The 15346-nt window shown below is 33.5% G+C and overlaps 1 protein-coding gene across 2 annotated transcripts in view; it reads left to right on the top strand.

Moving 5' to 3' along the window:
• LOC149802602 (stress-activated protein kinase JNK-like) overlaps positions 1-15346 on the top strand; it is a 100236-nt gene that overhangs the window by 30103 nt on the left and 54787 nt on the right. For both annotated transcript variants that reach the window (XM_089951883.1, XM_089951882.1), the window contains one exon: positions 11973-12102. In XM_089951883.1, coding sequence (XP_089808009.1) covers positions 11973-12102 — 130 coding nt within the window. The remainder of the gene's footprint in view (positions 1-11972; positions 12103-15346) is intronic.

Here is a 15346-nt window from a genome sequence, read left to right as displayed (position 1 = left end):
TCTGAGTGTTCTGAATGAATTCCAGGCCCTGAATGTGTTGCTGTACCAGTAGCCTTGGATGTGCTAAAGTGCCAACAGCCTTGATGTGTCATAATGACATTGTCCAGAACTCCTTTCATCGAAGTCACAATAATCCCAGAATAATATTTTAATTCAGAGTCAATGAAGACTTTGTAATTCCAATGAATAATCCAGCCAAATGGTTTCTCTCTGATTTAAAAAAAAAAAAAAATATTAAATACATCTGCAGACTGATATTAAAACAAGAACATAGGAAAGTAGGAATGAATTGTCCACCTCTTCATCCTTATATACTCCTTGATGACTCTACATCACAATATTTTCCTATTCAATATACGGTACATCGAAATACTACCCACATGACATTTCACAATACCTCACATCACAACAGAACCAACCTGACTCAGTCATTCAATGGGAAATTACCCAAACTTGTCAATAGGTTTAAGACACAATATAGATGTGCATAACTATAACCTGCCAGTGTTTGTTGACAGTTGAACATATTCTTAAGTGTATTGACTTTCCCATTGTGGGACAGAAGGGTCTTTTTATATGAACTTCATGATGATGTACCACATGCTCAATTTTTTACACTTGTTGAGGAAATGTGCTTCATATATTATCACCCTATATCTTATGGTTTTTATATTTTCAACATTTTACAGTGAGAAAGACCAGGGAACTTTCTTGTACCCCAGACTAGCAGTGTTCCCTTACACTTAACAAATACCCATACATTATCTTTATCTTTATAAGGGGATGGGTATATCAAAATCCCCCTGAGCTCAACCAAAGTCCAAAACTATATATCTTTTTACTGTATTGTTTATTATGTATACATATACAGAATTTTAATGTTTTTACCTCATATTTTTTTAGTCTTGATCATTTTCATTAAATGCCATTAAATGCAAATGCATGCATACATACTCTTATGACAAACAAGGAGACATGAATACAGCTGTGAAACAAAGGTGATAGTGAACCAAATTCAACAATCAAATATTTGGCCATTAATTATTTTGTCAATTGGAAGCCTAACCAATTAAAAATGCATTTTTCAAATGACAGCAGTCAAATTCCACATTTTCAGGGATAAAAAAAGAAAAAACCTTGACATGCCTTAAAAACATTCAGCAGAGAATCCTTAACAGTACTACTCATCACTTGCAAAATTAGGTCACTGTAACATACTCTTTCTTGCTCCAGCAAATTTGCAAAGTGTTTAGATTGTGAAAGATAGCATTCTGCAGAATTCTTTGTTTTAATGCAACAGTCATTTTTCTGTAAAGTCTAAATTATCTTATTATGTTTGTTCCCTGAATTTGTAGTGTTGTGATAGTGATCCTTTCAATCAATTTGTAGTCTTGTGATAGTGATGCTTTCAAAACTCAATTTGTTTCATTTGACAAGATAAATGAAAACAAATTTATTTCAGTAAATCTTGCACTAAAGTGACTGGTGCTGATTATTTCTATTTGTACTTCATGTACCTTCACAGCTGCAAGATAAATTTCTTGCTGTACCAGGTCAATAAATGTAAAACACCACAGCTGCTTACATAGATTGGAGCTAGTTTATTCAATAGCAAATAATTTACCATATGACACAAGATGTTGGATAATGCCAGTAGATTTTTATGCATGAATGTGGATACCTGTTCAGTTTTAGTCGATGTGTAAATTACTTTTATATAAACTGAGCCATTCCGTTAGAGTCCTTTACTGCTCTTAGCCTTGATTTTAAACCTTAGAAATGGGGGTTGGGTGAGGATTATAGGGGAAGGGTGGTATTTCATTCTCAGTTAATCATGCTGGATGGAAATAAGTGTTTCAGTTTTCCTATTAGTTACAGAGAAGCAAGTATAGGACTGTCTGTAGAAATATTCTCAACCATAAAATACTTTTGTACTGCAAAATAAACATACTTTTAGTACATTTTGTCCATTTTACAAGAGGGACATGTTGGTTTGCTTGCTTGTATCCTTTAAAATAAAAAGCCTTTGGTTTAAGTTCATCTGTACATGATGCTCATACGTATTTGAGCATACCACTTTATTGATCGTCATATTTGATTGAATTGGAGAATTTTGAGCCATGCAAGTGACATACTTTGGAGAATGCCTGATTGAATTTGTTATTATTGTCCAGCGTATAGTTCATTGGAAGGTCTTGACATTCTCGGGTAAAAATATCTCCAGCCCATTAGACAAGGCCAACAAAAAATCAAACTTGAACAAATAAGTGATTAAATTTGAAATCCTAGTTGTCATTTGATGTCAATGATTGAAAATTTGCCATTGAATAATATCAGCTGGTTACATGCAGTGACATGAAAATAAATATTTTGGTAGTCATTTTCATATAATATGCAAGAAATCCCATGCAGAACTTTAAATGATTGAGTAGTTTCTTTTTTGTAAATTCATATTACATCGGAGAACTTTGAATTGGACAGCCAGTTTTTCCCAGGACAAATAGATTCTTCAATCTGGTAGTCCCTGGGGCTGCTTTATTGTTTATATATATAAATATGTATATGGCCACCATGACAGCTTGAAAATTTTGTTATAGCTACTCCTCTCAGATGGAATGTCATATCAGTATTGGGTTTTCAACAGAAAACTTATGATATCTAGTTGGTCTTGAATGAAATTGATGCCGATATTGATAATAATAATAATAATAATGACCTTATTTAAAGAGAGTAACACAATTAGCTAAAAACTAATCTACCTTGAGGCCCTCATACAAAGGAATTTATTTATTTAAGCTGCATCTCTGAAGCCACTGGATATATTGGGTTTGGAAGAAAGAAATAGAGTGGGCATTTCTAATCTCAACTGGAATACTATTCCAGAGCAGAGTTCCAGAGTATTGGAAACTTTTTTTAAATAACTCCTTATTTGGTTTGGGAATTTTATACTGTTTGATAGACATGGATCGCAGGTGGGGAGTATTACCAGGTAGCTTATACTGGAATAGTGATTGTAAATATTCAGGAGCACTATTATGAGATATCCTGTACATTAATTTGGCTTTTCTCAAACAGATTCGGTCTTTAATAGGTAAATTTTTTAACCTACCAGCTAAACTTTCCTTGCTTTCTTTGGATTGATATTAGCCCAAATGCTCTTTTTTGAAGATGTGCCAGTTTTGCTATGTTTTTATCATTTGAATTACCCCATACTGTACTACAGTAGTCCAAATAGGGTTGTATGTAACTGTTATAAAATAGTTTTCTATGCCTTTCAGGGAGAAAATGTCTTATCCTACTGAGAAGCCATAGACTTGAATTGACTTTTTTACTGATATGTTTGATATGTTCAGTCCATGATAGGTTATTATCTACCAGAACACCAAGTAGTCTATCATGACAGACCATTTGCAGATTTGTATCCTTCCATGTCAGACATAGTTCATCACTATCAAGATTTGTCCTTCTTTGCCGTGTTGAGATATGTGATATTTTAGTTTTACCAGTATTTACCACCATGCCATTACATGTGCACCAGTTTGTTTAGTGCATTCTGTAAAGAAATTTCGAGCTCATGCTTTGTGTTTTGGATGTCTGACAATGTTGTGTCATCTGCATAGAGATCTGTAGATGATATTGAGTCTCTTAGTAAAAGTGGTAGGTCATTAATAAATAAAATGAATAGTAATGGACCTAGAATTTAGCCTTGTGGTACTCCATATCTGATATCCAATATGGCAACCTTGGCAGTCAGCTTGAAAATCTTCTTGTTACTTTTTATACTCAGTGTAAAGTCATCAACGTAAACTTTTCACCAGGAGGCTAATTTTAATAACTAGTTGGTTTGAAATGAAAGTGGTGCTGATCTGACTTAAGATATGGCTACCATGGCAGCCATTTTGAAAATCTTGCTATAGATATTCCTTCTAAATGGAAAGTCAAATCCATATGAGATTTTCATCAGAAGACATTATACGAAATTAGTTTTGTCCTGAAGAAAAATGATGCCTGCAATATTGCTACCTTTGTGGCCATCATGAAAATCTTCTTATTGCTACTCCAGAACTGATAATCATAATGTATTATTCTCATCAAAAGACTTATTATTGTACATATTGTGTGCTAAATGCAAATGGTGCCAGTTTTATATCAAATATGGCTGCCACAAGAGACATCTTGAAAATCATGAATGCTTACTCTTGATGAATGGATGGTCACATTGGCATAAAAGGTTCATTGTCCACACTTAAGGTCATATTTTAAAAACAGTTTTTGGTTGTTTAATACAAAAAATCTGGTGGGAAACAGTGTCACTGGTAGGATTTACACATGCTCAGCCTCTGGCCTACTTAAGTGATGATCTTCATCCATCACATTTAAAGTATGCTTGGATGGGGGTCCATTGTTTTTCATAATCCTTCGCCCTCACATGTATAAATTTGCATGTTTAAAATACAACAAAATCAACTATTGTCATATCAAATATCAAAATCTTTAAATAATTCATTTATTTTTCATTATTATTATTATTATTATTATTATTATTATTATTATTACTTTATCCTTCTTAAAAATGTCTTGGATATCGTCCAATCTGTCACTTGAAGAATTTCCCAAAGGGAAGATATCATCTCCTAGACATAGCAGATTGCTGTTAAAGGCTTTTAAATAGTGCACATTATTTCCCAACATTTGAATAACTGCTTTCAACCACATAAACACAATGCACTTGTATCCACCTGAAAATACAGGAAGAAACAACTAATCACATTTCGTAAGATGCAAGTTCGATTAGATAATCTAAAAGTGTGTGCATTAAGACACAGCCTTTTCTCAGAAAAATGAGTGATTTTTAAACAATAGCTCTTACCTCACCTAAAATGTTTGAGTAAAGTTGAAAAAACAAAAAGAAAACCAATACATGCATATTATGAATATTCATATAAATCAGTGTTTGTGCCTTTGTGGTTGCAGAGAGTACTAAAATAGCTACTGTTCTTAATGAGAGCATGTTAAACTCAACATTTCTTAGAAAGAAACAAATTCAATCCTAACCACATGTCCTACATAGCAAGTGAAAGCACTTTGCCTTAATTAGACTCATAATATCTCATGAATCTTGAAGTTAAGAGCAGCTCTGAATACTAGTTCTGATCTAATCATGGTAGAGTTTTCATCCTTATGGACTTTGCAATACAATCATGTACTGTATTGTTTACTAACTATTGTAAGATAACTATGTCACAAAGGTTTCTTCAGACACTCTCTGAACAGTGCCCGAAAATGTCCCATTTACCCCATACAAGGTAATACTGCATTTTCATGCCTTTTCTCTCATAGTTGCAGTCTAGGTTGATAGCTTTTCAGAAAGTCTTATACTTTGGAAGTTGTCCCAACACAAGTCTTGTACTTTGGAAGTTGTCCCAACACTACCATACTTATTAGCTGCAAATTTTCCTTTAGTGAGCAAATCTCAGAAATGCAAGGATATAAACAGGAGCCTGGCAGAAATCAACACTACCAGCCATAATGAAATGATACCCAGATCTAAATTGTCAATATATGATTACCATAAGTGCTTTACCAGCTTGCTCACTCATGACCTTATAATTTTTCCTACTGAGTGGGAAGGATAAATTGTATAAGCCCAAATTCGTGCCAGCTACAGGAAAAACACATTATGTTGTTCTGAATTCTATAAACAAATTAATCAGTTTGAAAATTTTGAAGCAAAATTTCTCTAACATCCACTCTGTAGAAATTAGTGCAAGTATTGTCTACTCATGGGAAATAGGTTGAAATGAATACGTCTGTTTCAAGGCAGTGACCACTACCAAGTATACAGACTGGACTGAGTGGAACAACTAATTTTGAAGAATGTATCAAAATCCTGCTGCTATTCAAGACGAAGAACTTTATCTCTTCCCTCTTAAGCTTGTTCAATGGTATCAGAGTAATACAACAAAAGATGTTGTCTGGCAGGATTTTCTTGATGAACATCCATGGGACCATGTACATATACATCGGGGTTTGGTGGGGTTTTTTGGCAAACTGTTTCATCCATTTGGAAAGGCTTTGAATTGACTGAATCGATGAGAAATTCAATGAGCTAAATTGCCCGAGACAAAATAAAGTGTACCATGTTGTACTTGACCATTAATTCCAGATACAACTTTTACCCCCATACAGTTTATTTTTCAGCATAAATTGGGGAATATGTTGATGTCATCAAGGTTGTTGTTGTAGGGTTTAACACCATTTTTCAGCACACGATAGGCTATACATGGCGGCCAGTATTAATGTTGTAGGAAGAACCCAAGAAAACCCTGGAAAGAACCACCAACCCACAAGAAGCTACTGGCAAGCTTTCTCACATACCCACATTAGCCAAATCCGAGACTCAAACCCACGCAGACAGAGGTGAGATGGTGTCATCAAGGTAGCAAGAGTGACAAATATAATTGTAACAACTATAAATACGGTCATTTCAAATTTTCCTTTGGACCCTGTGTGCACTGGAAACCCCAAGGTTAAACAAGCAAATTTATAAAGTATTATAGTATCACATTCCACCTAAACTTATACATTTTTACATACATTTTTGAAGATGTTCATTTACCGGTACTTGAACCCTGAGATATACATCTCTTGATCAGTGAATAAAATAAATCATTTTCCTGTAATTATTTCTAGGCAAATTGAAAAACAATGTTGTTTAAAAAGTTCAAGCGTCACAAAGTCATTCAAAGTCTTTTTATTTATGCCTGGTCTGAATTTACCACTAACTTCTTCCTTTTTATGTTATGAAAATAATATGGATCCTCTCTACAACATTTCATTTACTCAGTCTATACCGGAATCATTTGTTTATCAGAAACTGTTATGTATTTTCTGGTTTTGGTTTTGAAGTTTGTCAAATTCATTCATGCAGTTGCTGTATGATCAAATTAGCAGATATTGGCCACAGCCATGGCTCAAGACATGTACATATTTAACCGTGCATGAACGTACCTATCAGTTTTTTTCCAAGTAAGTTGTATTCTTGTAGTGATATTGTTTGGGATTATTTTGAGCAAAATCTGTTGAACCCTCTGCACCTGTAATGCTGGTAGGGACCAATGCTGGTGTAATTATATGCATAATCATCTGATTGGAAACAAAGTCTAGTACCGCATTATTTTTTTAATTATTTATTTATTTTTTTGTTCATTCTCTTTTCCCCATGAGGTTAAACTTTTTGGGTTTTACAAGATAATCAAGTTTGACTGGGGGCAAAATTGCAGCTCAATAACAAATTGTTTAATGTCACAAAGTAATTTGTCAGCCTCATGTGCTTTTTGCTTAATACTGCCATGAAGACCTACTAGCTGACACTAGATCCATTTCATTGCCATTTGACCATGTTATATTTGTTCCCTTTTGTCTGTATGTACAGTCAAAGACTCTAAAAAGTTAGAATTTTTTATTTTTTATTTCAGTGCAGTTTGAGCACATTATATTGATTGCATCTTGCCCATGAAAAGAGTGTTAACTGATTGTAAAAAAAGCTTAAACAAATCATTCATCAGTTTTATGATCAACATCATGTGTAGAGCAACATTCCCACAAATTTGTGTAAAACTTGTTTCATTAATGGTTTATAATTAAAGCCCGGTATATATTTTGGAAACCTCCTTGGGTAGAGGCAGGTACAGCAATTCATGTAATCTTCTCTAAGGTAAAATTTTTCATCTAATTGCAGATCACAAAATATTTGTCTCTGCAACAGTATGCATCACATGTGTCATGAAGTTTTTGACAAATACCCAATAATGCGTATTCGGTTGTTCCAACATTTTTCTGGTAGCATAGCTTAAGCCAGTCATGCAATTTGACAGACCATACTCAACATTATGACTGGAAGAGTTATCTGCCATTACAAGTGCCTTTGTCTTTTGAAAACAACTGACACTGCATGCATGCTTTGTTCTTTTTCTTGGAGCATACAGCCACGTTAGCAAGAGTGTCTGCAGTATTGAACCCCACATTTGACATTTCGTCCAGAAGGATTGAGTGATGGTATAGCATTCTTGTCATCATTCATTAATATAACTGTGCAAAGGCATGGTATAAATTAACCAGAATTTGTGTTTGAAGTCAGCTGCTTTATTAAAAATGTAATAAACAGAATTAACAATGTAATACTCTGCAAGTTTATCCTTTATTTATATTTAAAACAGAAGAATACCAACCACATGGTTGAAAACTCGCTCTGTATACCTACCGCATCTCATTAGCATGAAGTGTTGTATGACCTCAAATGGCTCATTTATAGCAGGTCTCACTTGATCTTACTGATCTCTAAAAGAATGTCTCTCAACTAAATATTAAGGTGAAAATGCTAATTTATACATGTGAGGCTGAAGGTTTATGAAAAGCAGTGAGAAATTCCTTGTCATATAAACTATTTCTGTAATTTTTGCTTCTTTTGGAATAACTATTCTTTTGATTAAGCCAATTAAAAGGATCCTCAGCTATTTATTCATTAATTCATATGGAAATATGCAGTCTTTCAAAGAATGTTGGACAAGATAGTTTCAGTGTAGAACCAAGTTCATCCTGATCTATTTTTGACCATTTTGCACTACCTTGTTTACTTGCCTGCAATTTGGAGTGCACATCTTTAAATGCAGTGCAAAGTATGTTCACTTTACATAAAGCTTTGTTTAGGTGAAGCTATGGTTTGTACATCCTCTTTCAAAAGAATTGTTTTCAGAAAATGTTTCATAACCTTTACCATGGGTTTTTAACCATTTTTCTTTTACAAAAAAACAAGGTCACTGTAACTCATTTTTTATGTTTTTGTGTTTGTTATGTTCATTACATATTATTTACTTAAATTTCCTTTTCATTACATATTATTCACTTCAGTTTCCTTTTCATAGACACATTTTGATATAAACAGTTCTACCTTTTGTTATTAGTTCTGGATATATCTGGTAGTTTTAGGGTGAAACAAATTGAAAATGAATAGTTCAGCATTGAACACATTGTATATTGATATCAAAATATGCATGCATGTGCATTTACTTAAAACATGGCTTCTTTTAATAGCAGGATCAGGTATTTTAATTTTTGTGAAGTAATTTTCTGGCAACTTTAAAAACACCAGCTGTTGCACTGAAAGTACTGTTTGAACTATATAGGTTTCACATGTAATATAATTATTATATGTATATACATGTGTATGCAAACATGCATAGCAGCAAATATCATTGTTTTCAGCTCAATTTTACTTTTCACTCCCGATTTATATGGGGGTTTTCTCAGCAAATAATTTAAACATTTCCAGAAACTAAGACATACACATGAAAACTACTTAGAAGGTTTGTCTCTTTGCAGTTCAGAAATAATTGATTAATATTACTTCTTCTGAATATTGTTCTCTCTCTTTCTTTATCATCATGAAAGGTTTGTACCAAGTGAACAACTAGCAGTTTCTGTCCATTGCCTTGAAATGTTTTTCGTGCAGTTATGTATTGTAGTTCTAGTCAGTGTTACTGATTCAAATTTGGCATCCAACTGTTCATTTTCAGTATGGTTTTTTTGTGCTGAGATGGGTGCTAAAAAGTCAGTAGGAAGTTCCAAGGTTGTAGTTTACTATTCTGTTTGCCTAGACTCTCAAGGGACCTAGAAATATGGTTCTTTTTGAACAGGTGTACTTTATATAAGGTTAAATTAATACTTAAAAAAGATTCATCAGTGTTAGACTTTATGAGCAGATGTTCATTTAACAGAGGTGTTTGCTAAAGCAGGTTTCACTTTATTAGAATTTTAGGCAGATTGTTTTATGTGTTTATTTTATTTTTTTAAAAATGTAGTTATTGTGATAAATATAAGAAAATTAGAGTGTTTTCATATATTTATACCCCTGGTTTATAAGATTCACTTTGGCCATCCATGTGCCTGTTGGTCATTTGTTTCTGCAAGCCTGGTCACAATAGTTAGAAAACAAGCTCATTCTGTATCATGATATGAAGGTGTCACACAACAAAACTTGGTCCCTGTGATCTGCTGTCCAGGGTTTATTGAACATTTTGTCTCAACACTACTCTCATTTACAAAACCTTTCTTTCTATTGCCACTAAAGTTGCATTGGATGTGCTTCGTCACCATAGCTTCATCACTTGGACTTGCTGAACTATATGAATTTGTGCTTAGCAAAGGTTGTGCAGAACACTTTCTTGCTTTTTAGGACCTGAGCTGGCCCCCCCCCCCTTTTTTTCTCACTACAAAATAAGTTACAGACCATTGTTTACAGCCACAGACCTAACTCTGAAATGCTCATTTTACGCCTGTGGCTGCTTGTGACGAGATTTCCAAATTTCTGATTAATATGCATTAAAAAGAGGGGGAAAAAACCAATGAAAGAAATTCTTAGACATCAGAGAAAGTGCTCGTGTATCGATCAATAAGTGACAGTGTCTTGAAGAGAAATTTTGTACATTCAATCAGCATGAATGGTCATGTTGGGTCAACAGTCAGAGAAAAAGTTAACTTGGATTTGCAACAGTAAGTTCAGCAAGTATGCATATTCATCAGAAATTAATTCTTATTGTAGACATCCAAAGGTTCAAAAGAGCAATGATTCTTACCTGTGGCTTGCGTCATTATGATAGTGGCCTTGAACCATACATGGTGCAGCCTCCACCACAGACACATATTAGCATCGCTTTGTCTGACAATTAAGCTGAAGTTCTGGTGTATACAGAGAAATGGTGAAAGTATAACTGCGTCTTGGAATTCAGCAGCTTTATTTTTCACACAAATAGCTCCTTTCATTTTTTTGCATTAAATCAATTAAAAATCAGAGACATATAGCTTTTTGTTCCAATTGCAGTAAACTTGTGCCTGAATGTCACTTCACATAATTGTCAATATCCACCAAAAAATGTCTTTTTTTGTTCCACCACTACTCTCAACTACCAGTATGTTCTCACATACACATACAGTCCATTTATAAACAACATCATATATATATATATATATATATATATATATATGATTTGGTCAAATATATCTGCCCAAGAAGCTTGTCATCAAGATTGTTAAAGTGCCATTGATGGTAGACAAATTAAATTTTGCTAGCATATTTGTATGCATATATAGATGACCTGACTAGATTTTCAAGCTGTTAAGCGAATGTTTCAAATTTTTTTGCACATTCTTTGAACTTTTTACACTTTGACTTTCTGGATATTAAACTTGTTCTCACAATTAAGCAAACCCCACTTGAGGCAGACAAATTTAATTTTGTAGTCTTCTTAGTATACATATTTAGATGATCTGATTCAATTTTCATGCCCATGCAGCAGAGTTTCAGTTGTTTAAAAAATTTCAAAATTTTATGAATTTTTGTTTGTTATGAAATCTTATTAGCAACATTTTTTGAATCATTTGAGACAATCAATTTGGTATGTGTGTCTTTATGCACATCTACTGATTAAAGTCTTCATGCCAATGTAGTAATTTTTCAAACTTTTATTTAAAAAAATTTCATTCTGGGATTTTTGGTTTGCTGTTTTTCAAACATGAATCTAGTTTTGTCTGAAGTTTTTAGTAGTGTTATTTATTCAAAATCCAGTCACTGACTGTCTTTATGATGCAGTAAAGTAATTTGAAATGACTTGCTTCTGCCTACAAGCAGGAAAACAGCAAGTTGGGCTTTTTTTTAAAATACTGACTCCACAGGGGTGTATTTAGAATGAGGTCATTCAAATTTTTCTGCAGATGAGCTTGAATGTTTACAGTAGAACATTTAGGGCATAAATTAGGCTGAATATTATGAACGTTTCAAGTTCATGTCATTATGTTTCAATTTATAAGTAGCCATAAACAAAATTTTGCTTTTTCAGTACCCATTCAACACTTAAACTTGTGTTAGTCAGTTTTATAACTAAATGCTTTATTTAAAATAACTTCCTTTCTTTCAGTGCTGCTTATGACAGAGAGACAGACCAAAATGTGGCTATAAAGAAATTAAGCCGTCCTTTCCAGAATGTGACCCATGCCAAACGAGCATATAGGGAGTTTGTCCTCATGAAATTAGTAAATCATAAAAATGTAAGTGTCAGTCAGTGGTGTTTTTAGGCGAGATGCACAGTGGCCCATTGGTTTGCATCAGTACTGTTAATGTCCCACAGTAATGTGGAAGGTGGTAATATACATAGTGTTTCAGTACCCATTCATGTTTATTTGTCTTCCAATAACTATTGTGTCTGTCATTTTGGTTTATTCTTGTGTGCTATGGGTCAAAAAATCATGCTGGATCACAATACCATATTTGCCAGCCTATAAGTTAATATTGTTTTAGAAAATCTGGGATTAGTTTTGTACTCCTAATTGACTTTTTGTATATGGCTTATGCCATTCAAATCATTTTATCTTATGTTGTGTAATTTTTTGTATGTAAATTTTTTTTCTCCAAAAGTATGTGTAAAAACAATGATCAATATGGGAAGAGATCATGTATGAAAAAATATAGGACCTTGCATTGAGAAGGATTTTAAAGTAATTACATGATCATTAGTATCAAATTCGCATTCATCAGATGTAATTTTGCTAATGTAGCATACACTAGTAATATATGTTCTTTAAATCTGATTACATATAGGTGCATTAGAATAGACAAGTTAGAAAATTAATAACAATGACAAAAACAGGTATTCAATCACATTTTTCTTCTTGCTTCTCATGATCAAATAAAATATACCCAGATATTAGATAGAGAAAGAGGTTTCTGGACGATTGTAATCTGTATTGTTTAGTTACCTGACGATTGTGGTCTTATGCATTTACAAGGGCAATATTATATTACATTACCACTGAATAAACAGTTCCTTCTAGTTTTAGTTAGGATATCCATTGTCCAAAGAACCACATGGCTATGAATTGTTACTTACATGCTAATTAAATACACTACCGCTGTGGTCAGGTCATTCCAGATAATGCCTGTTTGAGGGCAAGATTTGGCAGACCAGACAATATTAGTATGGCTACCAATAACGAATTGAGGCTACCCATCAGGTATTATGAATATGTTGCAGTGTAATGACAGGAAATGTCACATGTTTACTGATGGAAGTTTTTTAACCAGTGACACCTTTTGTACTTGCCGACAGAACTATCAGACCAATTTAAACCAACAACTAGCATGAGCAAAGATTAAAACCAAATGTTGCCTACCTGCAGGAAGTGTACATGCACCCACTCATAAAAGATAATCTTATTTATTGGGAATGGAGAGGTCATTGTACTTGCAAAGAAAATTACACAGCATGTTGAACGTTTGTTCTTGGGATTTATCCTAAATGGAGTCTGTATGGATATGAATATTGTTAATATTTAGAATTTGAAACTGAATGAGTATGGTATGTATTTTAATAGCTTCTGTTTACTCTTTGAGAGTTGTTCCTTGTGACCAAGTGGGTTAAACAACTTGCCTTTAGTGAGAAGCCAATCTTTGAAATTTACTGACAATTGTTCATTGGAGAATTGGTTGCCTTACTCTACCCCTATTTAACCAGCTGACTGTAAGCAAAATAGCCTTCAGTTGAACTGTAACTAGCTTAATTGACCAACAAAGTTACACCCTTAAACTGATGTAGTTACTTTTAATTAGGTTTTGTCTGTGTCACTTTTATTGTTTGTTTGAAACAATGTCAACCAGATATAGTACCCTATGAATTTAGCTTTGTTAGGATGTTTATTTGACAGTTTCATGGATAAACTGAGACAGTTTGATATAATTATATTTTGGATATGCTGTGACGGATGTCCAGATGCTCAGAACAAGTGCCAGTCAAAACCTTTAAACTGTCTAACATGTCTGGCAAATAGAAGTATTTCAGGAAGCCTAGAACCTATGCATTCCTTTTTGTGTATTCTGTCTACACAACAAAAGCTGTCCAAACAAATTCTCAGTTCAGGTTGCTATCACTTACAGTTTTGATTATTCTCTCTATAAAAGGAGTTGATGGCACAAAGAATTCAAAAGGAAATCTCGCTTTAGTATTTAGATGTTACAGCATACTCCATCTTTGAAAGAGACAACCTTTTTAGAACAAGGAACTAGTCTTTTTCTAAATGATAATGACTTGCTTCTTGTTTGCAAGAGTCCACTCAGATGAATCATTTCAAACATAGGAAATACCAGTATTTAAACCAGAGCTGACAAATAGAGTAGGTTGGCCTTAAGGCTGACACATTTACAAAAAAATAGTAAATGTGTATACAACCATTAGAATATAAAACAAATCTATTTAAACATGATTAATCCACTTGCATGTTTGAACTGGAAATCTGTAACAGATATGTGTTGTTTTCATTAAAGATATTGACAAGAAAATTGAAGTCTTCTTAATTAAGCCTGAAAATAACTATTTTCCACAACAGTTCAGATTAGTTCAAAGGACTGTCTTCAGTTGGCTATACTTCACCCAAATTATTACCCAAACAACTGCATTTAGAAACTTGGCGAGATGAGGTACATTATGCAATACAGATTGACTCATTGTTCAAGTTCTTATGATTGCAAAAGTATTTTATGGATTGACTCATTTCTCAAATGCTCTTATGATTCCCAAAAACCATTATGGATTGACTCATTGTGCAAATGATTTTATGATTCCAAAATGACATTATGGAATACAGATTGACTAATTGCTCAAATGATTCCAAAAGGACATTATCTGTATTCCATAATATTCTTTTGCAATCATTAGAGCAGGAGTGAGCAAACTATGGCCCTCGGGCCGCATAAGGCCCGCCAAGGGCTTTCATGCGGCCTAGGAACAAGTCATCAATCGCACTGACTCTGTTTATGTTACTCTGTTAATCAAATAAATGTGCTTCTTTTGAAGTTTAAGTTTAAGTTTTCAAATATTAACAACATATTAACAACTGAAAATTAATTAGATGTTATTTAGAAAAACCTTTTGTTTTTGCTATTTCAAATATTAATTATTTTACTTGATGAACTATGCAGCCCACGACAAGGTGTAAATTTGTGTATGCGGCACTTTGACTGGAAAGTTTGCCCACCTCTGCATTAGAGCATTTGAGCAGTGAATCAGTCTATAATAAATAAATTATGGATTATAGATTGACTCATTACTCAAATGTTCTATGAATCCAAAAGGACATTATGGAATACAGATTGACTCATAGCTCAAATGATCTAATGAATCCAAAAGGACATTATGGAATACAGATTGACTCCTGGCTCAGATGATCAAATGATTGCAAAAGGAATTCGATATTATTCAGAATAAAGGAAGAATCAGATACCATTCCATATCCAACTCAG

The sequence above is a fragment of the Sinohyriopsis cumingii genome, chromosome 3 (genome assembly GCF_028554795.1).
Source record: "Sinohyriopsis cumingii isolate HCF-2022 chromosome 3, ASM2855479v2, whole genome shotgun sequence".
NCBI classification, from domain to species: Eukaryota; Metazoa; Mollusca; class Bivalvia; order Unionida; family Unionidae; genus Sinohyriopsis; species Sinohyriopsis cumingii.
Note: the sequence above shows the minus strand (reverse complement) of the source record. Positions and strands in the feature narration are given on the sequence as shown.